The sequence below is a fragment of the Nansenia antarctica genome (genome assembly GCF_963989245.1).
Source record: "Nansenia antarctica genome assembly, chromosome: 14".
Classification (NCBI taxonomy): domain Eukaryota; kingdom Metazoa; phylum Chordata; class Actinopteri; order Argentiniformes; family Microstomatidae; genus Nansenia; species Nansenia antarctica.
In genome coordinates this window covers 15,063,555-15,090,402 of record NC_137684.1, presented here as the reverse complement: position 1 = coordinate 15,090,402, position 26,848 = coordinate 15,063,555, and the positions used below count along the sequence as shown (strand labels likewise).

The following is a 26,848-nucleotide window of genomic DNA, read 5'->3' as shown; positions in this document are numbered from 1 at the left end:
TGTTACTGTGCTTGCTGCAGCAAGCCCACGCTATGTTATTGCTCATATATATTTATTTTAATCCTGTTCTTTTACCAACTGCTAAGACAACAATATAGTAAGCTAGTTACTTGAGCTAGCTAAAGATATTGGCCCCCCCAAATCATTTTACAACTTGTTGTAATAATGTTAAGATGTTTCTGTCGAACTCCGCAGTGAAGGTAAGTAAGCAACGCAGGGTGCGTTCGTAAACTCGCTCTGAGAGCGCCGGAGCGCATTCCATGAGTGCTGATCAGATTTCCAGGGCGAGTTGACGAACGCAGACGTAATGTAGCTAGCGAACCGAAGACGTCAGATCAGATATATAAATGGGTTATTTTGATAAACTGGACACATTTGGGGAATATATGCGGTTACTTTCTCGCCTTAAAACATGTAAAAACTTCATAAAATGACACGATAACACTTTCGCACAATTCCCCGCTCCCGGCCGGTGCGAACGTTCTGGGAGGCAGTATGCATACTGCAGTGTAAACGGTCGCCTGGTTTTCGCATACTTATTATGAATTTAGTAGGCAGTATGCAGCATAGGTGGCACACACATGTGCAAGTCTCAAGTCGAATCCAAATGTAACAATTCTTGGTGTAGCTCCCTCCATAATGGACAAACGACTATGAGCAAGCAGTGTACATGCGGTAAAATCTGCAAGAACATCCATGGCTTAAAGATCCACCGAGCGAGGATGAAATGCCCGCTAGGAGTAGAAGCAACACAACGCACAGTTGTTCAACCTGGTGAGACGCAGGAGGTGCCAGGCCCGGAGTCACCCCATAGTGCCCAGAACCTCCAAGTGTTGCAGTCTAACCCCTCGAGCATCAAGTCCGACCGGAGGCGGATCAAATGGCCAGCAGCTAGCATGACTTCACTGTGGAAGCAGTTCGATGACGATATCGACCAAATTCTGGAGGTAACGGTGAAGGGCGAGGCTGACAGGAAGCTACAGGCGATGACAACAATCATTGTCAGCATTGCAGCTGAACGGTTCGGCGTGGAGGAGAAGAAAAGCTCCGGAACATCTTACGTAAAGAACCAAAGAGCTGCAAAGAGGATTTGCAGCCCGTTCCTTGGCCAGAGCCTTCAGCAGTTTGGGCATCGATGGAGAGAGAAAGAGGAGAGCCCTCCGCAGTACCACCAATGCGGCAGAGAGAGCCTCTAGATGGCTGTGGCTCAAAAGAGGAGAGCCATGGAGTCATGGTAGCTAGTTAGCCATCTGGACACAAGCTGGGGTCTGATCAGCCCCGGCTGGGTCACCTGGAGGAGGGTGTATGATGTTGAAAGACCCGAAACGCCCGATGATTCCAGGAACATCACTGAAGATGTGTCCAGAGGCATCAGTAGATGTATGTACACAGCATCGTTGATAGGTTCGTCCGTTGGTCTCCCTCTACTGGTTTGCTGCGCACGCACGGCGTCCAGTAGGTTGCTAGGCAACAGGTTACGCGTGCACCAATCATGTTTAAAAAATAAAACATAACTTCTCAACATCTAGAAAAATACAAATATTTAATCAATTTAAAAAGTCATGTAATTTCGAGTCATCTATCTCAAGTCTAAGTCAAGTCTCAAGTCATTAATACCAAGTCAAAGTCAAGTCGAGTCTTTTATGAACGTTAGTCAGACTCAAGCAAGTCTCAAGTCCTCAAATTTGCGACTCGAGTCAGACTCGAGTCAATTCATGTGACTCGAGTCCCCCATCTCTGGTATATACTCATTGAGTATGCTAGTATGCAGTATGCTAGTATACCATTTCGAACACAGCCAGACCCTGATGCGGCGATGCGGCTCGGATCACTACATTACCCACAAGCCACCGGCGTCAGAGGCGGTTCTTAGCAGTAGCCAATAGATATGTCTCACATATTGCATGCGAAGACTGATTGGATTAGGCACGTGCCAGTCAGTTCTGCTTAACCCCGAATGCGATGACACATGACAACCGGTAAACGAGGAAACAGAAGCAGTGGGACTGACGACAGACAGACAGATGATGTCCTCAGCCTTCAGTCCACGGAGCACTCCGCTCACCAACTAACGTCTCCATTCAACCAGGAGTATTCAATCATGTTATGACATTCAAAGCTGTTTTGCTATGTCAGACAACTGAATCGGGACACAGCAAGTGTATTGTTGTATCTTTCAGAATAAATCCGAAACTCTTTTTACGTGGTGAGACTGTCTGACCTGTCTGTCTGACCTGTCTGTCTGTCTGACCTGCTGCTAGTATCTTCCCACTCCACTGTTGTTGTTGTTCCTGCTGCTACCTCTACTTTATTTAGCCATCATCCGGCTATCATCTGTAGAAAGACCACGACGATGCAGTCTGGACGGAGTGTCACTGAGTGTGACAGCGATCTGGTCCAGTCTGACCAGCCAGGCGCGTCCAGAACCAACCCGCCTGTGAGCAGGGAGGCCCCGGGGCCAGCCGTGCAGAGGAAGGTGCCTGTGGACACCCTGGTGATCAACGAGCTGAGCAGCCTGAGGGCGCCCAGCCCCCGGGGGGGCAACGGGGACGACGACTCAGAGGCAGAGTCCTACCGGGACGGGCGCACCGAGGGGGTGGACCGGGACACCAAGGGCCGAGCCTTCGCCTGGTGCCGAGACTTCCTGTCCGGCTCTTGGAAGGTCATCCCCGAAGCGGACTTTCAGATCAGCATTGTCAGGTATGTATGAAGCTGAAATGAGCTAATGTAATGTACTCCTCAGACAAAAAAAAAGACAAAAGACGTATATCGACTAGCTCAGTGTTTCCCAACCCTCTCCTCCGGGCACCCCAGCCGCTCCACATATTTCACATATTTGTCACTATCACATCTCTGCTAACGTGGACAGGTCTGACATTGCACCACAGTACAGACTCTTAAAGTGTGTGTGTGTGTGTGTGTGTGTGCGTGTGTGTGTGTGTGTGTGTGTGTGTGTGTGTGTGTGTGTGTGTGTGTGTGTGTGGTTTTGAGTACATCTGCGTTCTCTGTCATCTCTGTAAAGTAGGCTATGTAGTGTTTCCCAACCCTCTCCTCGGGGCACCCCAGCCGCTCCACATATTTGATCTGTTCCACCACCAGCACACCTGATTCAACTAATCAAGTACAAAGCAATTATGGTTTGAGAGAGGGTTGGGAAACACTACATAGCCTACTTTACAGAGATGACAGAGAACGCAGATGTACTCAAAACCACACACACACACACACACACACACACACACACACACACACACACACGTTAAGAGTCTGTACTACTGTGATGCAATGTCAGACCTGTCCACGTTAGCAGAGATGTGATAGTGACAGACCAATGTCCACTCTCACTCCGTTTGCTGCTGTATGTGTTTTGCAGCGGCGGGCTGAGTAACCTGCTGTACATGTGCAGTCTGCCTGACCATGTCCTGACAGGCGGCGATCAGCGTGACGAACCTCGCAGGGTTCTTCTCCGAGTGTACGGGGCCATTCTACAGGTCTGTCAAACGCACTGATGTTGTCCATTGTTGCCTATGTGTTTACGAAGTCTCTATAGTCAATTCAAATGACTTGGGGACTGTGAGGGAGATGTTCATGTGAAGGGCAGGGCGTAGACATTAACAACTGTAACAATCTGATGCCCTCTTGAAGCCAAAATGACGTGTGTGTGTGTGTGTGTGTGTGTGTGTGTGTGTCTGTCTGTCTGTCTGTCTGTCTGTCTGTCTGTCTATATGTCTATATGTGGGTCTGTGTCTGCGTGTGTCTGTCTGTCTGTCTATATGTCTGTCTGTGTGTGTGTCTGTCTGTCTATATGTCTGTCTATATGTCTGTCTATATGTCTGTCTGTGTGTGTGTGTGTCAGGGAGTGGACTCTCTGGTCCTGGAGAGTGTCATGTTTGCCATCCTGGCAGAGAGAGAGCTGGGGCCACGCCTCTACGGCATCTTCCCAGAGGGCCGTTTGGAGCAATACCTCCCGGTATGAACCCCCCAGCCCCACACACTCTTTACACCCACTCTCATGGGCATCCATACTATCTACAGTCTCATAGATGGCTGTTGTGTCCTTAAGAAAGGCATTAGCCCCATCTGTGACAAGGATTATGTTAATATTAACATGTGGATGTTGTGTGTGTAATACTAGTAGCAAATTGGTGTGCAGAAAGGTCCTTGCAGGCTAAATGACGACTCGTATTGCATATTTGAAACATTGAGACATTTCTGTGTTAAATGTTCATATAGTCCTTTGTCACAGATGGGGATAGCCCATGGTATGCTTATTAGGGGTGAATCTTAGTGAAAATACCTTTTTCTATTTATTGTCCAGAGCAAACGCCTGCGCACAGAACAGCTTTTTGTTCCAGAACTCTCTGCTGAGATTGCCTCTAAGATGGCACGCTTCCATGGAATGGTAATGCCTTTCAACAAGGAGCCCAAATGGCTGTTCACAACCATTGATAGGTGAGGATAAGATCTCTTTCTCGCACTTAGAAGAAGTAAAAATAAATAAATATAGAAGTGTACAGCAATGTATGCATACAGATATTGTAATGTATAAAAAACAATTAGGCAATAATAAAGGCAAGACAACCCCCTGACTGTTCATACACATCTATTTTAAGAAAAAGTCAGACCTGCCCTGTGAATGGTGTCTCTGTCCATGGTGTCTCTGTCCATGGTGTCTCTGTCCATGGTGTCTCTGTCAATGGTGTCTCTGTCCATGGTGTCTCTGTCCATGGTGTCTCTGTCCATGGTGTTGTCACACAGGTACATGGACCAGGTGATGAATCTGACGTTTGTTCGGGAGGCTCACGTGAAGAAGTACAACAAGCTGATGAAGTTGGACCTGCCAGGAGAGCTGGAGAGCCTCCGGTGAGTAGAGAGGCCGAGGGCTGGGGAAGGCCTTCTTCTTACCATAGGCCCTAACCCTATCAGTGTTTCCTCCAGAATTTTTCCCATTAGTGGCGGAGCGGTTATCTTTCGCGCGCATAGCGCACTGGCGCTCAAAACAAAGACGTAGTTTTACCAAAAACTAGAGGGTGGCAACAATTATAATTTCTTAAATAGCGGTTAAGTCATTAAAGCCGAGCAGGCGATTTTATATAGAAGGTGATCAAATACCAACATATCCTACAGCTGCAGCGGAACATGCGGAACGCGCATTACACACACACACACACACAGAAAGATCAATACGAAGTAGGCCTACATGAGAGTACACGCACAAAACCGGCTAACGTTACTCATTAACTGTTTACACAAGTAAAATCACAGTGTGACAGTCAGATGGAGCATTCGGTAAACAACAACAGCAAGGTAATGCTATCAGTTGAGTTAAAGAAAACCAACTCTTACCTTTGAGGACACCAACATGAGCCCTGCTTACCCGTACCTCCGCCGTTCTGTTCGTGGTGATTTTAGAGGCAATAGATTATTTTTGCCCCGCACATATTGCTATGAATAGTTCGAAGCTAGGTGCTTGCACGTTAGGTGCGAGAATGCTCGGTTAACCCATTAGCGGGAACATTATTTGTTTCACAAAATAGGCTGATTTAATTGACCATGAACATCAGAGACATACATTACAAATGTTCATTTAAAATACTCTATATTGAGCACTGGTATAAGAACATGAACCAGAGAACAGCAGTAAATGCAAGAACCCAAGGTCGTCGCTGATGATGTTGCATTTTCGATAAGGATACGTTTACGGGATTAAAGGCACCGGCGACGGGCTAAAAGAGAAATCCAAATGTCCCGCTAAATTCGGACCAATCACAAAACTGTTTTGAAAGCGCGCCGCGCGCCTGTTGAGAGCGATTCAGTCTTGATTGCAGTGCGAACACAAACGACGAGGTTAATTGCAACATTGTAACATATTGTAAATAACTACGCCCTAAATCGTAACGAAATGTTAGTCTGGAAGCGGCCTAAATCTAGCTTCAATCTGCTTTTTTTCTGTTCTCCGGTCATAATAACTCGCTGCCTTTCTGCGCAGCCTGAATCAAAGTGGACTGTCTGAATCAATTAGTGGCGGAGGAAATTCATTCGTGGCGACCCGCCACGAATAAATGCATATAGAGGAAACACTGCCTATGGCTGGGTAGGAGTAGAGATAGGCCCTAACCCTATGGCTGGGTAGGAGTAGAGATAGGCCCTAACCCTATGGCTGGGTAGGAGGACAGATAGGCCCTAACCCTATGGCTGGGTAGGAGGACAGATAGGCCCTAACCCTATGGCTGGGTAGGAGGACAGATAGGCCCTAACCCTACGGCTGGGTAGGAGTAGAGATAGGCCCTAACCCTATGGCTGGGTAGGAGTAGAGATAGGCCCTTACCCTACGGCTGGGTAGGAGTAGAGATAGGCCCTAACCCTATGGCTGGGTAGGAGGACAGATAGGCCCTAACCCTATGGCTGGGTAGGAGGACAGATAGGACTGGAATGAGAAGACTGTGTTAGGGCAGAGAAGGAGTTCTGAAAGCCTAGGAAATGAGAGGTAAGATTGTCAGTATTGTGGTTTCACAGCAATGTGGTTCACCAGGAGACCACTCACACTCTACTCAGGTGTCGTCACTGGAGCCTGCCAGCCCTGACCTCTCCCCCAGTGCCTCCCTGCGGCGGCGGCTAATGAGGCTTCAGCACTACACACGTCTTGTGACCTTACTGCCTGGTAGACACACACACACACAGCAAGGTCGTTTTGTGTTTTCAGTCTATTAGATTGTTTCCAAATCAAAAGTGCTTAAGTTATCCAGTGTTACACCTCAGGAGCTTTCTCATAGCAGTTGATCTCTACAAAGGCCTACAGCCGCAGCCAGTGTTAGGTTAGTCTGGTCTGCGGTCTGTGTTTGTGTCTGTATATACAGTACTGCTGTGTCTGTATACAGTACTGCTGTGGATGTGTCTATGTACAGTACTAGATATGGATATTCTGAACATGCCCCAGGTTGCAATCACAGAGACCGAAGGCTCATCTTCCTCATCTTCCTCATCTTCCTCATCTTCCTCATCTTCCTCATCTTCCTCTCCCAGTCAAGAATCATCAACCCATGATTCCAGTACCATTTAATTTAATTCAATTCAATTCAGGAAGTGAATTTCTGAATTATATTCATGAATGGGGAAAAAACCCTCAGAAATACATGTCTGAATTCAATTTAAAAATTGTTCAAGTTCAGATAATTGATAGAATTGACTCCAGCCCTGTTTTCAGAGACATTTCAATTGAGCAACCCTGGAGTGAAGTGTGAGCTATGTAGATGCATGTTGCATTGCACAATCCCTTACCTATGCACTACTCCTCACTGCTGCTTGCAGCACAGGCATGTTATGTAATAGTTGTGTCTCTCTCTGTCTCTATAACATACTGCTTCTTAAGATAGCACGTGAACTGTGAACTGTTGACGTATACTTGTAGTACAATACTTGTAGTGTGAAATGTCTCATTACTGAAATGTGATCTAGCTTTTACACCTGAGATGTCTCTATAATCTCATCATTCTTCCTCTTCCCTCGCTCTCCCCCTCTATTTTACTTGGGTCTCTCTCCCTGCTCTCTTTTCTTCCCTCCCTCCTCCTCCCCCTATCAGAGTGTTGCTGGCTGCCACGCCCTCCCCCGTGGTGTTCTGTCATAATGACGTACAGGAAGGTGAGTGTTTCACTTCCTTTCGTCTGTTCTGATCCTGCACGACTACTGACCGCACTGACTCCACCGTCAGTCATTTCCTAGAAGAGCAGGATGTTACATAAGTCAAAGGAGAAGGGTGGTGCGCTATTTATATATATATATATATATATATATATATATATATATATATATATATATATATATATATATATATATATATATATATATATATATATATATATATATATTTATAGCAGCGGCTCATATTTGTACGCAACATACCATCAGGGTTTAGAGCCAACGGGGTAAATGAGGTTGTGATGGTAGATTCCCCTTATTGTTGACTGATGGCTGCAGATGTTAGGCTCTGACTACTACTCCACTATATGAATACTTGGCTTCCTTTCACTCAGAATACATCAAAATACATTCTCATACGGTAAACCTTTTTGCCTCACGTTAGTGCTCACACTGTTATTTTGGTTATCACACCTTAGTGTCCTAACTGACTGTCTTAAGCCCTGTCCGGACGGCATATAAATTACCTGAGGACCTCGGTAATATTTGTTTTACCCTAGGACCCCAGTGATTTTAATGACCGATCCGGATGGAATAAAAAATCTCCATGCATGTTTGCGTTTCGCGTGCAAGTTGCCATTTAACATCACAGAAGAAGAAGCTGTTCCCGCCGGATATTTTGTCAGACCCACAACACAACGCACGTGTAGCAACAACAAGTCATTTGATTGGACAAGAGGCATTCCATGACTGCTGATCAGATTTCCAGAGCGAATTTACGAACGCAGCCGACACCACTCGCAGACTCGTTTTTTTCATAACACGAAACTTTACGTTTTAAAGTACCCACTCGATATAATAAACAGCAGTTTAACGATCACGAAATACTCATAATTTGTAAATACTTTCGTTTTGGGATGTGTTCGCGTTTGGCCCTGTGTGAGCATCTAATTATGTGTAGTTATGTGTTTCTAGCATGTCGATGTTCTATCAGAATGTTTTGATGTTATTAAAATTAAGAAGATGAATGGCTGAAATGGCGCAAAGCGGGGAAAAACAGATACGAGATCTAAAGTCTCGAACGATTATATTTCAAAACAAACTTTAACTCCCCGAGGGCTCTGACTACTGCCAAGTCTATCTGGGTTTATCTGCAAGGACCTTCGCCTGTAGTGTTGTGGAAAACGAAGGTTTCTGCCGAATGCTGCAACACTGGAACCACGTTATGAAATACCAGTTAACAGATATTGGGATGTATCGTTGATGAATTGTCTCTTACAATGTATAGATTATCGGGGGGTAATATTGTACGGTTATCAATACGTCATCCACATCCATTGTTTGCACAGAGCTACCCCGGTCAAAACGGTAAATTCTAGTATTAATATCGCGTGCAAAATCATGCAATGCGTACCAAATACTGACATGTCAATCCGGACGGTAATATAATTATCAGAGGACCTCAGGGTTTGCTGAAAAACAGTAGGTCATTCCAGCCGGAATAATGACTGGGGTCCCCGGAGTAAATCACTGACATGGTCAGTCCGGACGGGATAAAAATTACAGAATTACCCCAGGTAAAACATATATTACCGAGGTCCTCAGGTAATTTATATGCCGTCCGGACAGGGCTTTAGTGTCTAACTGACTCTAGTAAGTCTTCCAATCAGAGGCAAATCTAAGAATGTGCATTACCCAGTCATCCCTAGCTTCAAGAATGATGATGGCAGTATCGTTCTATGGGGATGAATGTTATTGTTATTGTTAGGGACTGAGGAGTTCAGGATCAAGAGGGAACAGATATTCACCTTCAGTTGGGAAACAAACACAAGCACAATTCCAAAGCTATACTGGAAAGGCTTAACAGAAAGAAAGTGAATGACTGAGTGTGTAATTTGCAATTACAACATAAAACAAGTAGAAAATCTGAGGGGAGAGTAGAATATTACTCTCTATCAACATTCCCCAGTCAATTTGATAAAGCTTGGGCAATCCACCAAGAAGAACGGGCCAGTATTGGCTAATAGTGACACAGGCCAATGAAAAGTGCTACCTGTAGGTGAAATCATTTTTCTGTTTTTTACATGTGCTTAAACTACAGATTGTAAGCTTTCAAATGATGCATCATACATTGAAATCGGAAACAAATTGAAGACGACATGAGTATTTGAAAGTTGCTACACCGGAAATCACTAAGCACAGAAAATCCCCATCAAAGATAATGAATCCCCATCAAACAACAAGAAACAAAGTCATTGTGTTATAGATTACACTTATTTAATGAACGTAAAACTGTTCGGAAAAATAACGAGTGGGTACTTCACATCTTCGCGTTGAATGTTAGCTAAAAAAACGAAAATCTGGAAGAAAAAAAAAAAAAAAACTTTAAAGACTAATTTGACGTCTTTCTCATTTCCGAGAGGTGTCCAGAAACACCAGCAGCAGTTGTTGAACTTATCTGAAAAGTCTCAAAGCTGTAATTGGTCACAAAGGAGCTTTCAACAAGTCCTGACTCAGGGTTTCACATATTCACATCTTGATTTGTTACAAATCTTGATTTGTTATTTTAAAGCTAAGCTATTTTAAGCTGTTTACCTGTGTGATTAAGACAGAGTGTGGGGAGATGGACTAATTCAGTGTTGTGATCTAACTCGCTGTTTCCCTACCAGGCAACATTCTGATGCTCGACGGCCGAGACCGCAACTCAACAGAGAGGCTCATGCTTATTGACTTTGAGTACAGTAGCTACAACTACAGGTAAAGGCTTAGGTGGAACCACTTCAGGGTTTCCGCGGATCCTTAAAAAGTCTTAAAAAGTCTTAAATTCATGTATATAAAATTAATGCCTTAAAATGTCTTAAATTCATTACAAATGTCTTAAACTGGTCTTAAATACTTTACCCAAACGTCTTAAAATTGTCGGGGCAGGACTATTTAATTTTACTTTTTCTCGCGGCATTTTTCTATTGAGCAAACGTTTAATTTCATTGAGTAGCGCGCAGACTCCTCCCCCTTGCGTTCCTTTGGTTATAGTCAGCTGCAGTGCTTGCTACCTAGCATTAGCCAGTCTGCGAGATGGGGAAGTGCAAGTTCAACGAGAGGTGGCTTGACGACAGAAGATTTTGCGATTGGCTTAAGTCCACCGGCTACCCAGAAGAAGCAAGATGCACTGTGTGTAGGAAAACATTCAAACTCGGCACCATGGGCATTAAGGCGGTTGAGAGCCACCTAAAAAGCGAGAGGCATAAAACGGCTGCTAAAGGCCAACAGCAGACGCCAGGAATCTCCCAGTTCTGCGTGTCTGCCCCGGGCTCAGCGCCCCAGACAACGGCTGCCGCTGCTAGCAGCACTGCTAGCGATCTCAGAGCAACGTTTGGTGGAACACCTACACTGAAATCGGAGATTGTGTGGGTTCTCAATACAGTGGTAAAGCACCAGTCCTACTCCTCCAACGAGGGGATTGGAGATATCTTTCGGATTATGTTTCCCGACTCCCAAATCGCCACTACATTTGCTTGTGGAAAGGACAAGGCGTCATACATAATACGTTTCGGATTAGCTCCTTACGTCAGAAACGAGCTGATCGCGAATGTGAACGAGTCAGTTTTTGTTCTAATGTTTGACGAGAGTTTGAATCATGCCACAAAAAACAAGCAACTCGACGTGCACGTGCGGTATTGGGTCGGCGATCAAGTGGAGTCGCGTTACCTGGGCTCGCAGTTCATGGGACACGCTAAAGCTCAAGATTTACTGCAACACTTCAAGGTAAGTGCATTTTGTCAATGACAAAGTATTAGCTTTACATTAATTTTGGCAGATACTGGCAATGTCATGTAGATTCAGTATAATAGTAGGCGTACCATAGGGAATGATGCGGTGTAGTCTAGTCATTTCCACGTTATAGAGAGCCACAGAGAGGGAGAGGGGACGCGGGAGCGGGCGGGGGGATGGTGGGGAGAGAGAGTATCTAAGGGCGTAGGGAGAGGGAGTAGATGGATGAGTTATAGTTTGTTAACTGAGGATGTGTGCAGACAGAATGTTAAAGTACATTGAACCATTGGCAATCATGCTATTATTATTGTTATTATAATCATCATTATCATCATCATTTATTATTATTGTTATTATTCTCATCATATTCATGTCATTCTCAGGAGTGTGTGGAGAGACTGAACCTGAGGAACATGGTGTCCATCTCCATGGATGGACCCAATGTTAACTGGAAGTTTCTGGAGCTTCTACAGCAAGAGCATGCTGAGCAGTATGGTGGTGCCCAGCTGGTTGTTGTGGGTAGCTGTGGGCTCCATACCCTACACAACGCATTCAAGTGTGGATTCTCCATGTGGCAACTGGAGAAGGTAAGATGATTATAACTATGAGAAGTAATCTTTCATTTGTCCCACAAGGCAAATTGGAATATTACAGCAAGTGGACACTTGACAGGATTTAAAGAGAGCATGAATTTACAGATGTTTCATACTATTAACTCCTAAGTTATTTTTCTAAGGGTTTATGCAATCAAAAGTGTCTGCACACATTATGTGTACAGTTCAGTCATTCTGTCAGTTTAGTTCTGGTATGTGTCTGTGTGTGTGTGGTCTACTGGGGAGCGCTGCTGGTTGAGCAGTCTGATAGGGCAGTGAGGAAGGACCTGCAGTATTGCTCCCTTACACACTTTGTGTCATTCCCCATGAGAGATGATGGCTAATTCAGCATTCTCCTCTCTCCCACCAAGGTGTTGAGAGCAATGCACTTTGTTTTCCACAATACACCAGCGAGGAGGGATGACTTCATTGCCCTCACCAAATCCTCAGTCTTCCCATTACCATTCTGTGGCCATCGGTGGATTGAGAACCTGCCAGTTGTGGAGAGGGCTATAGAGGTAATTAAAATCTTGATTTATATAGCACCTTTCTAAACAAAGTTACAAGGTGCTGCACAATGTATGATAAAATAGACATGCATGATAAAATAATACATACACATGGTGGAATTAAAGGTATGGCCATCACTGGTGAAGTATGTGGATGCAGTGAAGACAAAAAAGTTGCCAAACCCTGGGACAGCGTCATTTGACACCATCGAAGCAGCCCAGGGAGATCCGCTCATCTTGCCCAAGCTACAGTTCTTCATGGCCATCTCAAGGACCTTCACTCCCTTTCTCACAAAGTACCAGACTGACACACCAGTCATGCCATTCCTTGGCAAAGATTTGGCTGACTTGTCCAAGGTAATCAAATTAATAATGAACAATCAACAACAAAAGCAAAACAAGTTGAGTGTGTGTGGGCATGCTGAATGTGTGTGTGAGCAGGGAGAAATGGCAGATGCTACTGGGTGGCTTGATTAATTAAACTCGTCCTTAGTCAATACATAAAATTACTGAAAGATTATGTTTTGGCTAAGTAAAGGTTACTTATCATACTGTTATTGATATATTGCATATGTGATATGATATTATTTTAAATAACTATATAGAAATGCATTTCATGGTTAATGTGGTTATCAAAGGTACTTGCTTTACAATCATCATGCATTTTCTTGTTACCCTTTCAGAGTGTGCTGAGGCGTTTCGTCAAGAGGGAGCATCTCAATGACATCACTCCACTGCAGCTGGTCAGGCTGGATGTCGCTGATCAGAAGAGCTGGGTCAACCCGAAGGAAGCCGACATAGGCCTGGGTGCTGAGGCAGCCCTCAAGGTAATTTAGATGTATTACTTAACTTTATATCAAATGATGGTCCATATACAGGCAGGAGAGAATACTGTGTTAGGCCATTCAGTTGTATTTAAAACACATTACCCATCTGTCAGGACCTCCAGAGAAAGGGGACCGTAGGGGAGCTCACTGCCCTAGAGTTTAGGAAGGACTGCATGACGGGTATGTCAAATATCCTAAAGAAAGTCCAGGACAGGAGCCCCCTGAAGTACCCCATCGTGAGACAGATGGCATGTCTGGACCCCACAGTCATGTACGCCAACCCAGACGGATGCCAGGGAAGAATGAAAAGTCTAGTGCAGAAGTTACTGCAAGACAAGCAGTTGTCTGGAGGTGTCTCTGCTGGTATGAATAGTTAATAGAAAAGCTGGAAATGTTGTCCCTGATTATTAGCCAATGGACAATTGGACATAAGCCTGTCTGCTAATCAGGATTAATCATGTAAATAATATTTCACATATTTCCTTTCATCTGTTTTGTTATAGGTGATGTGATTATCCAACAGTTTGGGAACTTCCTGTCTGTTGAGGCTAAAAACGAGCACTTCCTGTCCTTCCGGCCCATGGAAACCAGGCTTGACGTGTTCCTGCATGGCTACCTCAGCCAACCCTACCCTGAGCTCTGGGGTTTCTGTCAGAAGCTTCTTCTCCTATCCCATGGGCAGGCGACAGTCGAGAGAGGCTTCTCCATTAACAAGGAGGTGGAGACCGTTAACATTCAGGAGGACACTGTCATTGCCCAGAGACTGGTCTGTGACTATGTTGCAGTTTGTGGGGGGGTTGCCAATGTCCCTCTCACCAAGGAGCTGCTAACTTCGGTGGGATCAGCAAGGTCAAAGTACAGAGAACACCTAGACCTGGAGAAGAGGAAGAGGCAAAGCGCTGCACAAGGGCAGAAAAGAAAAGCAGCAGAAGAGCACATCATCGAGCTGAAAAGGAAGAAGCAAACTCTTCTAGTGGTATCTGATTCTCTGGAGAAGGATGCAGACAAGTTTGCTGAGCAAGCTGAGGGGAAGTCCGGCACCTTGATGGCTCAGCTCATCACAAAGTCTAACGTCCTCAGGAAGAGATACAAAGAAAAAATGTGTGATTTGAAAAAAATAGAGGCAGAACTGGAGAGTAAGGCCACAGAATTGAGGCTCATGCCGTGAGTGTGTTAAGTAGATGGGGTTTTTTTGTTAGATGTTTCCGACCAACTAATTGCACTTTTAATTTAATTAAGTTATTGAACCAGAGCTTTTATGTTCAATAAACAAAACAAGTAAACTTGAATGAGTCTCATTGATTGACATGCTATGCTTGTATTGTAGTACAGTGGAATCCCCTAACCATCGCATATATATATTTTTTCGGTCTTAAATTCCATTTAAAGTGGCATTAAAAAGGTCTTAAAAAGTCTTAAATTGAACTTGCTGAAACCTGCAGAAACCCTGCACTTACCACTTGTTCACTTGTGACGGTACAACAGAGAAGTCAAAATATGATGGAATGATATTATTTGTTTTAAGAAATCTGCAAACTAGATGCTTTCTGGCTTCCTCTCCGAAATGGTAATGATTCTGTTTGTGAACTATGTCAGCGAGTTGGAACTGGGTTTCACCACAGTGATGGTCAGTGATCAAGTTAGGTGTGACAAGAACTACCAAAGCAGTTGACATGCAGGTTGGTGTGACATGGAGATGTTAATGCTTTTGGCGCTTTTCCACTACCGGGCCGACCCGGTTTATTTTCCTTTCTCCATTGCCAACCGAGCCGGGCCAAACCGACCCGAGCCGGGCCGTTTTAGCTACCCTTCTGGACTAGGAACTACTGGAGCGAAAGGCACTTTTTTGCCAGGCTGCGTGTGACGTGTGACGCTGCACACCGTTGATTGGTCAATGGAAATCGTCATCCCATGTTTATAGATTTCATCGCTAACCTCCATTTTTAAATACCACAACAGATTTCGCTCTCGGAAAATGTCACTTACTGTTTCTGTAATAACTTATTAATAAAGATTTGAAAAATTATGATAACCATCTTATTATCTTAGTTTAATGTCATTTCAATGCATCATAGAACTTTTATTTACAACAAGCATAACAATAAAATCGCTATTATGGCGATGTGCTGTGTCCCTCAGTCCAGCGCGCTTCATCATCCCCCTTCTAAAACTGCCATCTCCCCTTTTCATCCCTTATGTCATTTTATCAATGAACATGGTATTACTGTTATTTCAACATTTAAGCCTCTTTCACACATAGTTCCCTGTAACTTCAATGGAATCCCAAGCTGTGCCGTCCAGCCATTTTCGCCGTTCACTCATGAGCCAACCGCCGGTAGATTCGCGTCTTTCTCCCTTTAACACATGTCGGCGTTTCAAGATTCAAGACATCCGTATGCTGTATATATAAATACATTTATTTGACTACCAGCAAGACACAGGAGCACTCGTATCTATAACAAACGCGGAGATTGTATGAGCCCCACGTCAGCCTTTCCGTAGAAATACATCGCTTCCTAATCCCTGGTTACGAGATCTATTGATCTATTTATATCAATCTATTCTTGCCAATTCCTTATTACCAGTGGAAAGGGGGAAGGCTAAAACACTTTAGAACTTTCCGTTCAACAGTGGAATTTATGGAACTCGCGCTTTTCCCCCGTTGATGTGACGAACTGAAAGCGGCAAGTAACAGGCACTTAACGTTACATGTTTTAAGGCTGATTTGTGCATGATAGTGCTGCATTTTGACATAATTCTTATTGCATTTCCCCCCGTTGAGCTGTATAGCGGCACTAATTACAGTGAAGTGCTCTTATGACACGTAACTCCTCCTACAGTCCCGGGTCGCTCCGTATAACGGAGAAGCGTTTCTGAAAGTACGGCACAGGTCGGATACAAATGCGGTTCGGGAAGTGGAAAAGCGCCATTTGTGTACTGCTTCAGACTGGGTCATGAGAAAAGGGGTAAAACAAGACCTGATGAAAAACTCAGTTCTGGGTTCAGATCGCAGCTGGACCCAGATGGACTAAGTCAAATGTTCCTTAAACACACACGTTGTTATGTCATTTTATTTTCTTAAATGGGGCAGTTGTGTCCAGTTACACCAAGACAACAGCATTGAATATATTGTGACGCCTCCCACTCTGCCTGCATATTGGCTGTGGCTGGAGCCTGGGCAGAGTGGGTGGGTCGTTAGGTTGAGTGGTGTCACCTGGGTTTGGGGAGCTGGGGATATATATATGAGAGGGGTGTCCTCAGCTCTCTCTCTCTCTTCCTTATGATTTGGGTTCTGTTGGTAAGGTCTCTGGGTACCTGGTTTTTGGGGCCTTTTAGTTTTACACTACATACATTCATACACCTTACACATACAACATACATTCTACAACCATTCACTCATGGCATACACTACTGATTCTTATCCATAATCATATACATGTTATTTAGTTTATGTTTGTTCATTTAAGTAAATAAAACTTTAATTGTATCATTTAAACGCATGTGTGGACTCCCTTATTTGTTACTACCTTCGGGTGTGTAACAATATATATACAGTATATATTAATATACCCTTTTATTAATGGAGTAAAATTGCTTCTGCACTTGGCGAGTGTACTGGTAAGATAATGGTCTGGAGTGTGGCAGTAATTCTACCTTTGTAAGCTGGTACACCGTATGCTACTGGTAATGCCTAACCCTGGTCTAACCCTACCCCTGGTCTAACCCTGGTCTAACCCTGCCTCTGGTCTAACCCTGGTCTAACCCTGCCTCTGGTCTAACCCTGGTCTAACCCTGGTCTAACCCTGGTCTAACCCTACCCCTGGTCTAACCCTGCCTCTGGTCTAACCCTGGTCTAACCCTGGTCTAACCCTGCCTCTGGTCTAACCCTGGTCTAACCCTGCCTCTGGTCTGTGTGTTTCTCTAGGGGCTTTGACTTTGGGAACCACTTTGTGGAGTGGATGTATGACTACACCTACAACCAGTGGCCCTTCTACAAGGCCACACCAGAGAACTTCCCCAGCAGAGAGCAGCAGGTGTGTGAAACCCCAACCAGACCCACAGACAGACAGAGATGATACTCTCACACCTCCTCCTACTCACAGGCCTCCCTACTCCTTTTCCCTATTGTCACACTCCCTTGTCTCCAGTAAAACGTGTGGTACGAGAGCTTTACTCTTTTGCATGTCGTGTCTGTTAATGTCTCTCAACCTTCTATTGTGGTAGGGGTGTGATGCAATGGTTTGCAACACTGCTGTAAAGTTTGAAGGTAAAATGTAATGTTATTAGTACATATTGGTGATTCTCTGTTGCATAGTGCTCTAAATCATTTTGATTGTTCATGACAAAGTATGACTTTGTAATGATTTCACGAACTCACTGTTATCACAATCAGATGATAGTGATCTAAACTAACACGCTCTGGTAGATTATTTCCTTGTTCAATGATATCTGGTGTGTGGCTGTAGCGAACTCTTTTACCAACTGCAGGGTTACTACAGATAGTCTCCATGGTGTCCTTCAGTGGTGGAATGTTTCATCACCATATCATGCCACCTAGTGGGAAGGTTGTGCATGTGCATGCATTTGAATAACCTAATCGACTACTGTAATACAATTGCACAGTTAGTAACTGCCATATTGGTACAAGGGGGTGGGGAATTGTTGTCTAAATGAAGTGTTTTTTGTGTTGTTTGGTTAAATCTCTCCTCACCTCTGTGTTCAGCTGCATTTCATCCGTAACTACCTGCTGGAGACAGGAGGCCACGCTGAGACCACGCCCCAGGACCAGGCACGCATAGAGGACGACATGCTGGTGGAAGCCAACAGGTATGAGATATGTACAGGTATGTACAGGTATGACATATGTACAGGTATGAGATATGTACAGGTATGAGATATGTACAGGTATGAGATATGTACAGGTATGTACAGGTATGACATATGTACAGGTATGAGATATGTACAGGTATTTTGCGAGCATATTTTCATTGATCTATACAGGTTATCTCAATGACAGTAAACAAACACATGTTGCAAAATGATAGTGAGGCACAATACGCCTAAATAATAATAATAATAATAATAATAATAATTCATTAGATTTATATAGCGCTTTTCCGAGGCTCAAAGACGCTGACAATATGGGAAAAAATGGAAAACACAGAAACAACAAGCAACAGATAACATGAGCACATAGAACACAGAGTTAACGGACGGGGAAGGGGAGGTTGTATGCATGTCCATGGGGGGAGGGGGGTGGCAGGGTTAGGGGAGATGGTTAGGGGTAGGGGAGGTTGTATAAATAAGAATGATAGCATTAGATATCTTATTATGACATAACATACAATAGCATTAGATATCTTATTATGACATAACATACAATAGCATTAGATATCTTATTATGACATAACATACAATAGCATTAGATATCTTATTATGACATAACATACAATGGCATTAGATATCTAATTATGACATTACATACAATAGCATTAGATATCTTATTATGACATAACATACAATGACATTAGATATCTAATTATGACATTACATACAATAGCATTAGATATCTTATTATGACATAACATACAATGGCATTAGATATCTTATTATGACATAACATACAATGGCATTAGATATCTTATTATGACATAACATACAATAGCATTTGGGGTCAGTGAAAGAACAAATGGTCTAAGAACTCTTTCAATTAATCACAATCACATGTGCTTACAGTTACACATGTGCTTACAGTTACACATGTGCTTACAGTTACACATGTGCTGTTTTGTTGATTCTGTGTTTGTTTTGTAGGTATGCGTTGGCGTCCCACTTCCTCTGGGCTTTGTGGTCCATCATTCAGGCCAGGTTATCCAAGATTGAGTTTGGCTACATGGTAAGGAACAGACATCACTTGTAGAGAACAGAAGAGTAGTGTGTGAGTAGAGGCCCAGCAGGTTGGACTGGCAGTGAATCCAACAATGTAGCACCTGTTCATGCCTTCTGTGTCAGATCACAATAGACAATAGGCTGGAACATAAGATATCCCAGAATCTAAATATTCTCAATGTCTCATTGAGTGCTCTCAATGTTTTGACATTACTGTATCAACCTTGTATAACGCTGTATATCCTTGATGTGCTGTATGTATGCTTTCCTAAGTCCATGCAAACTTGATTAATTGTTTTAATTAACAACACCCTGAATGAAAAATGACACCACTCACTCACTCGCTCACTCACTCACTCACACATACACATATATTTTTTTAAAGATGGTAAATGATTATTAATATGGTTAAGGCCATGCAAAGGTGATTCATTGTGTAACAGATTTAATTTTCTGAGTGAGGCGTGCGACCAGAAAAAAAACACACACAAAAACCTTTCCATAAACAAAACACCAATGGCTTAAGCTCAGATCCTGCTTAGGGACGCAAATTAACATCATGTTAATGGGTCATTCCATAAATGGGAGTGCCAAAGTGGAGTCAACATTTCTAAGCGGTTTAATACAGATATTTTTTTAAAAGGGCAGGGCTCTGTCTCATACACACTCAATTCAATTCAATTCAATTATACTTTATTTATCCCCGTGGGGAAATTCAGTTTGCCACGCCACTCTCTAAAAACAACACATGACAACACAACATAAAGGACAGACAACAATACTGGGCCAGCCATGTATAGTATAAAAACAGTAAGATCATGATAAAAATGGGCAAAGTGATGGCTATAGCTATGATATTAAAATACTAAAAAGTAATGATGATGATTAAAATAAATAAATAAATACAGATGTGGCTGCATGTGTAGCAGTCTGCTGGTTCAGGAGCCTTGACCCCGACTACTTCTTTAATTGCTGTTAAACAGTCTTAGAGCAGCCGGGATAAACGATTTTAACGACACACACACACACACACACACACACACACACACACACACACACACACAGCAGGCAGCGGCAGACACACAGAGCAGGGGAGAGAAGCTCAGATCTTTTAATTAAATTCAATTTCATATTATGGATTCAAGATCCAGATATGCAAGGATATCTACTGTGTGCAAGAGATAGAGATGTCATGTTTGAGATAGAGATGTCATGTTTGAGATAGAGATGTCATGTTTGAGATAGAGATGTCATGTTTGAGATAGAGATGTCATGTTTGAGATAGAGATGTCATGTTTGAGAGAGATGTCATGTTTGTGGGGTGTAGCAGAGTGCTTCTGTGACCTTGATTAAGAGCATGATGTCATGTACTTCTAGAACACATCTGCCTCAATGTTAAAACCTGTTCCTTTTAATCTCCTTAATCCCTCAGGACTACGCCCAGTGTCGGTTTGATGCGTACTTCAAGCAAAAGAAGCTGGTCTCCTAACTTCCATCTCCAGAATCCAAGGAAATGTATTGTAGCATTTTTATAAGTGCTGATCATTCTTAATTTGTTAACCTTTTTATTTGGTTATTTGCTAACAATACATAAATCGGGTATGAAGGGAGCTGATGAGATGGTTGTAGATGTTATCAACCTGGACATGCTACTGCCGAACCAAACGGTCAGGAGTTAGAGCAGTGTCTTCTGGGGGAAAAGCACTCTTCCCTAAAAGTCAGGGAAAGCTTTTCACAAATGTTTACTCGACCAAGCACGATGGATCTGTTATCTTGCCCATGACTAGTAGCATCCAATACTGCCCTGCCTGAGCCCAGCAACGGTGACGCGTAACTGTCATGTGCTTCTGTTATGGGTCTGATGCAGAACTGCAGACCTAGTACAACTGCTTGTCCAATGTAACGGACTTATTTCCCACGTTATGTGAAACGTGAAGTTGAATTCTTACTGTATGTTTGTTACTGGTTATCTACTGGTTCCTTATTGTTTAAAACTGATGTCAGGCTCATCTTTATTCATGTGGTTTCTAATTTAGTTATTAATAATATAGTTATTCGCTTTCGTTTTCATTTCATTTTATTTGATGGATTCATCTCCTACACTTTTGACTTCAGGGTCCATTTCATGTTGTTTTACCTTTTTTATATGTATGTTGTGCTCTTGTTGGTGCATGGACAGTACAGCATGGCAGAGAATTGTTAATAACTATACACAGTATGTAGGATGGAACAGAGACAGAGAGACCTATACATTAAAAACCCAGTAAACGAGTTTCCAAAATATGACAATAAGCATATCCAAGTAATGTTTAAATTGATGGTTTGATCGAATGGGACCCCAACTCTGTAAGGCCTGTTGTCTTTAGGATTGTTTAGTGTCATTCTACCTCATTACACTACAATGAGGGTGTTTTTATGGTTTTTTCGCATACGATTGCATGACAAACTGTAGGAATGAAGGAATTCAATTAAATGGCTTATTTTGTTTTGTTTTTTAACAACAAAATATATGCGTATGACTCAAGAGTAGAGCAGCTTTTTATCTCTGATATCTACAGAACATCGTATCCCAGCATCCTCGCCTCATGAGAGCATCTAGGCTTGTTTATGTAACCCTATGCTTCTACTTACCTCTCTTTCTTTTTTCCACTTTAGCACTTTTAATTAACCAATTGTTGAAACTGTTGAGTCTGTCTATGCCGAGAGTTTGGATGCTTATCATGTTCTCTGTCTGACCAGAACCAGTAGTTTAAACAAACAATGTCAACACAAGCTGGGAAATTGGATCAGGAATGGAAAAAAAGCTGTTTGTGGCATTAAAACAAATAAACATTTATCAATTTTCTGAATGCAATTTATTCCTTTATCATTTATTTTATTTATTTGTAATATTTTTCAGCCCTGTAGCCATGTACAGACATGTGAGGAGAGAGTTGAGACATGTAAGGAGAGAGTTGAGACAAATCTAATTTACAGTAGATGCTAGTGCCTCATCACATCTTTACATGTTCTTATTACAATGGAAGTCTGCTCATAACCTTCTATCCTCTTTCTGTTCCTTGTTGCAGTTTGGACTGTGAGGATTAAACATGTTGATACCTGAATATACCACATCATTATCATCATTAAAGGTGTCCACGGTAGGGGCATTTCGGATCACTGTGGGGAGAGAGTTCCAGAGGGTGGGAGCTGCCACACTGAAAGCTCTGCCCCCGAAGGTCCGTAGGTTGGTGCGGGGGGTGGAGAGTAGGTCCATGGCTAGGGACCGCAGGTTCCGGGAAGGGGTGTGTTGACAGAGAAGGTCAGTGAGGTACGGGGGGCGCAGGCGTAGAGGGATTTGGAGGTGAGGAGGAGGATTTTGTAGGTGATGCGGGACTTGACCGGAAGCCAGTGGAGGTGAATGAGGGTGGGGGTGATGTGCTGCCAGGGCTTGGTGTTGGTGAGGACCCTGGCACCAGAGTTCTGCACATACTGGAGCCTGTTTTTACACACACTTATACATTCTGAGGTGGAAAAAGGCGGATTTGGTGACAGATTTTATGTGTGACTGAAAGGAGAGGGTGGAGTCCAGGTTGACGCCCAGGTTGCGGACTTCAGAGGATGGGGAGATGGAGCAACCGTCGACCTCAAGGATGAAGTCACCAACCTTCTGGAGCAGTGTCATGGGTGCCACAAACATGAGCTCTGTTATTTTACTGTTGAGTTTGAGGAGGTTAGATGTCATCCAGGTTTTTACTTCATGCAGGCAGTTGACAAGGGATTGGGGGGGGGAGCGGAGCGGAGAGGATGGGGTGGAGCTGAGATAAATTTGGGTATCGTCAGCATAACAGTGGAAGTTGCGGCCGTGATGACGGAGGATCTGGCCAAGGGGGAGCATGTAAATGGTGAAGAGGAGGGGTCCGAGTACAGAGCCTTGAGGCACGCCTTGATTGACTGGGGCTGGGTGTGGAACTTGAGTCGTTGATGGAGACAAACTGTTCACTGTTTGAAAGGTATGATTTGAACCAGGAGAGGGCTGTACCAGTGACACCCAGGTGGGTGGAGAGGCGGTTGAGGAGGATGGTATGGGAGACAGTGTCGAAGGTCCAGGAGGATGAGGATACTGAAACGGCCCGAGTCAGCAGCAATGAGGTACATCAGAATGTGAGGTACGTCAGAAGTGGAGGTGGAAGAGGGCTTCATAGCGGGTGGAGATGGGGAGAGGAGGGAGAATGCTGAGGGAGAGTGAGTGGAGGTCCAGCTTTACCACAGCATTGTGCTCTATGTCCGGCATATACACCTGGTCACCCAGTACTGTTCCCTGGCCGGCCAATGCCACCTTCTCAGTCCCACGCACCTAGAACAGATTAGAGATATCGGAAAGCGATTATGTCAGGAAGTGGGCTTACTTCCACAAGGGGACTAACTTATTCAGTTTCATTCTTCAGGTGTTCAATGAGACTTTTTGTTAAAGCTTTAAGGACATCATCGTCTAATCCTCCTTTATCTGTATCTGGACTCACCTGTTCCCACTGCCGAGACTCCACACAGAATGATGTCACCACGTTCTCTGAGTTGTTCCCTCCAATCACAAACAGCTTGTCTGTGGCGCCCAGGAAGTACAGGCGGGGGATGTGTGCCTGGGCCCTGGTCAGCGTGGGCAGCAGCTCCAGCCAGGAGTCTAGAAGAGGGAACACAGAAGCGGTTGGGGGTCTGAGGGAATGGAAGCTTTACTTTCCACACTTGGGTGTCCTTCCTTCAGCCAACGTATACATTATCCCATAATAAAGTCTGCCCAGCTTTACCATGTCTGGTGTCATACTGCAGAACCAGTTTCTCCCCGGTTGTCTGGATGTTCCCGAGGATGTAGAGGCAGTGACCCAGGCTGGTGGCCAGGGGGATGTCATAGGACAGGGACATGGTGAACTGGAAGTCAGTGAGGGGCAGTGAGGAGACAAACCTAGAGCAGAGAGCACACACCACTGATTCAAGCTCCCAAACACTGATTTTTGCTCCTTATTAGAGCAACATCTCAGGTCTGTTAGGAAGACAGCATCACTGTGCAACTGACATCTGCTATTCGTGGCTGTCATGGAAGGAAGGCAAACCTCCATTTGTCCTCCCAGGGGTCGTAGCGTTCCACTGCAGTGTAGATGGCTGTACTGGAGTCAGTCACCAGAGAGTCCAGGTACCAGTCACCCACAGCATAGATACAGCCATCACACGCCACAGCCCGGAAATGTCTCCTGTACCGTGGAGGACAGAGTTCAACACCATACCCCCCCACAATCTGTGTATCAAACTGAACAGTATGTGTTTTTTTTAATGTGTGACAAAAATACAGTACAAATATACAGTACAGTACCTTAAACACACCTTGATCAGAGGAGCTGTAGAGACCCAGGTATGGGTGAAGGGGTTATACCTAAATGAAGCCATTTTAAACTCCCAGCCCCTCTTCACCTGTTGCCTGTAGCCCCCTATAAGGTAGAGGTAGTTATGTAGGACCACTGTGGTGAAACACCACTTATCAGCTGTGAAGGGGAGCTCTGTGACTGGACACCACTCTCCATTGACCTCTGACCCCTGTAGGCTGAAGAGGTGACGGGCAGCTTCTGTTTCCGGGTCATTCCAGGTGGTCAGATTCTCCTTCCTGAGGCTGCACAGCCTTGGGTCACCCTGTGACCTCAGGTGAACTAGCTCCGCCCTCTCCCTGGCATCAACACACCTGAGGCACAACAACTTGTCATTCTACAGGCTACAACATCCACATGTGTGGTTTCCATCACAGATGACTGAAGCCTAGTACACACATAGATTTTCTAAATCTTAACAGATCTTTTATCTGAGAGAGACCCCACACATGAAGATAAAAAATCATGGATTGAACAGTCTTGATCGTATTGTGTGTGGTGTGCTCCGATATTCCCAATACAGCACACCACACACAAAGATCTGTCCTACGACAGTCTACTCTAGAGTCTCGTCCCCCAAGCCAGAAATCTGGCGTGATCAGGGTAGTAGTACCCTGACTGACCTGTACGAGGCAGCCATGTGTGACAGGGCAAATAAAGTGCAGAAGAACGAAAAGAAGAAGAAGCGTCAGTCAGCTCGCTTCTTGATTGGCTACATTCCATTCCACGTCACAATCGGACTCAGGAGTTGTCAATTTCGCCCACACAAGAGGACTTTTGATCGTAAATATTGAACACGTTTAATATTTACGATCATCGGTCCCGACCATTTTCCGAGCAGATTGTCGGGAGAAATGTACTCTTAACACACCTCACACCACAGGATTATCTTGTAGGATAATCTTTAGAGCCATCCGATAATTGGGTGTTTTGTTGGTCGGAAGGGGGGAAATCGGGCCCAAATCGGCCAGATTATCTTTATGTGTGTAGCAGGCCAGATTATCTTTATGTGTGTACCAGGCTTTACCCTAATGTTAACCATTACCTTAACCAATGAATCATAACTTCATTCATCACTTCCACTTCGTTTTTTTGCTACTTTGGAATTGGACCTGGAATTTATGGCCATCAAATCAAAACACATGATGAATGTCTGGGGTCTGTATCATAGTGAACAGCCGTGCACCTCACACACCTGGTGAGGTGGGGCAGCTCCAGCAGATGTCTGCTCAGGTAGAAGAACACTGTCTCCTGCAGCTCAGCACAGCAGATGTCCCGGGCCAGGCCCAGGTAGGACAGACAGGTGTCTGGGGTTAGCACACATGCCAGGGCTGACAGGCACCGTGAGAGGAAGGCTTCAGCCAGCAGGTAGCTGCCCACCTGTAGAGGTGAGAGACAGTCTGGTCAGGTTAAAACCACTGGTTCAAACAAGAGCCATGCATGGGGAGGATTTGGTCATTGAAGTTACGGGGGAATAGCAGCGTCCCACTTGAGATCTGCCCACCTGGATGTGCACTCCCAACTCCTCCTGAGGAACACTGAAACGACTCCTGAAGATGAACTCCAGAAGACTGTGGAAGACGGAGGCGGGGATATGATCCAGAAGGATCAGGCTCTCAGTGGTCTCCCTCATGCTGGACTGGGACAGGGCTCTGAAGTACTCACTGCAGGCTGACAGCCTCCCCAGGTCAACCTGACACACATCACATAGGCAGGAAGAAGGCAGACAGGGTAGGCAGTATTCCAATGCAAATATGATCATTGATTATATTTGATCTGTTTTGGAAAGTATTGTTGCAACAATGTAAGTGATTGATTGCTAAATTAAGTGTTAGATTAATGCAGGTCATGATGTTGAATTGATGAGATATCTTTGTATTGGGATATTATAAAAACGTAATTTACATGGAGGTCATGAGTGTTGGTCTGATATTGTAAAAACAATATTTACATGGAAGTCATGAGTGCTGGTCTGGACTGTGACCATGGTCCTGGTTCCGTCTCCATGTTGATAAGTACGGTACGCCTCATCAGTTCTCCACTCTGCTGACCCTCGGTCATGTGGTCCTTTACGTGTGTCAGAAGGTGACACGGCCACCCTGGTGTGTGGTACTGAAACAGTTCTCCAAACTCTCAACAAACAGTTCTTCAACCACAAGCTGAACCACAGAAGCACACCACTCAAATACTGTCTGAGAGGGTTCATGATGATGGCTTTTGTATGTTGTAAG

At 44.2% G+C, this 26,848-nt stretch overlaps 3 protein-coding genes across 3 annotated transcripts; 2 read left to right on the top strand and 1 right to left on the bottom strand.

The window, feature by feature from the left end:
- Positions 1–1,316: 1,316 nt before the first annotated feature.
- chkb (choline kinase beta) lies at positions 1,317–22,054 on the top strand. Its single transcript, XM_080545165.1, has 12 exons — positions 1,317–1,380; positions 2,341–2,700; positions 3,374–3,491; positions 3,857–3,970; positions 4,319–4,452; positions 4,759–4,863; positions 7,580–7,638; positions 10,305–10,392; positions 17,261–17,369; positions 18,059–18,162; positions 19,150–19,231; positions 20,657–22,054. The coding sequence occupies exons 2-12, from the start codon at positions 2,354–2,356 to the stop codon at positions 20,711–20,713; spliced, it is 1,317 nt and encodes a 438-aa protein (XP_080401291.1). The 5' UTR covers positions 1,317–1,380; positions 2,341–2,353; the 3' UTR covers positions 20,714–22,054.
- LOC308170378 (uncharacterized protein) lies at positions 10,594–14,722 on the top strand. The gene is made up of 6 exons (XM_080545164.1): positions 10,594–11,993; positions 12,371–12,517; positions 12,635–12,865; positions 13,192–13,335; positions 13,449–13,698; positions 13,839–14,722. Exons 1-6 carry the CDS (start codon positions 11,820–11,822, stop codon positions 14,501–14,503), a joined length of 1,611 nt encoding a protein of 536 aa, XP_080401290.1. The 5' UTR covers positions 10,594–11,819; the 3' UTR covers positions 14,504–14,722.
- A 1,323-nt stretch (positions 22,055–23,377) lies between the features above and the next one.
- LOC308169892 (kelch repeat and BTB domain-containing protein 11-like) lies at positions 23,378–26,604 on the bottom strand (the record flags this gene model as incomplete). The annotated part of the gene is made up of 8 exons (XM_080544622.1): positions 23,378–23,560; positions 23,727–23,884; positions 24,009–24,163; positions 24,312–24,449; positions 24,578–24,931; positions 25,813–25,997; positions 26,122–26,310; positions 26,569–26,604. The coding sequence occupies 8 exons, from the start codon at positions 26,602–26,604 to the stop codon at positions 23,378–23,380; spliced, it is 1,398 nt and encodes a 465-aa protein (XP_080400748.1).
- Between the last annotated feature and the right edge of the window lie 244 nt (positions 26,605–26,848).

What these genes read in the sequence shown, in the direction of transcription:
- LOC308170378 (XM_080545164.1), top strand. Translation starts at nt 11,820, where the DNA reads ATGGTGTCCATCTCCATGGATGGACCCAATGTTAACTGGAAGTTTCTG. An exon ending in CCATGTGGCAACTGGAGAAG is followed by an intron (nt 11,994 to 12,370) that starts GTAAGATGATTA and finishes TCTCCCACCAAG; the next exon opens with GTGTTGAGAGCAATGCACTT. An exon ending in GTGCTGAGGCAGCCCTCAAG is followed by an intron (nt 13,336 to 13,448) that starts GTAATTTAGATG and finishes CCCATCTGTCAG; the next exon opens with GACCTCCAGAGAAAGGGGAC.
- chkb (XM_080545165.1), top strand. Translation starts at nt 2,354, where the DNA reads ATGCAGTCTGGACGGAGTGTCACTGAGTGTGACAGCGATCTGGTCCAG. An exon ending in TGTACGGGGCCATTCTACAG is followed by an intron (nt 3,492 to 3,856) that starts GTCTGTCAAACG and finishes TGTGTGTGTCAG; the next exon opens with GGAGTGGACTCTCTGGTCCT. An exon ending in GTTTGGAGCAATACCTCCCG is followed by an intron (nt 3,971 to 4,318) that starts GTATGAACCCCC and finishes TTTATTGTCCAG; the next exon opens with AGCAAACGCCTGCGCACAGA.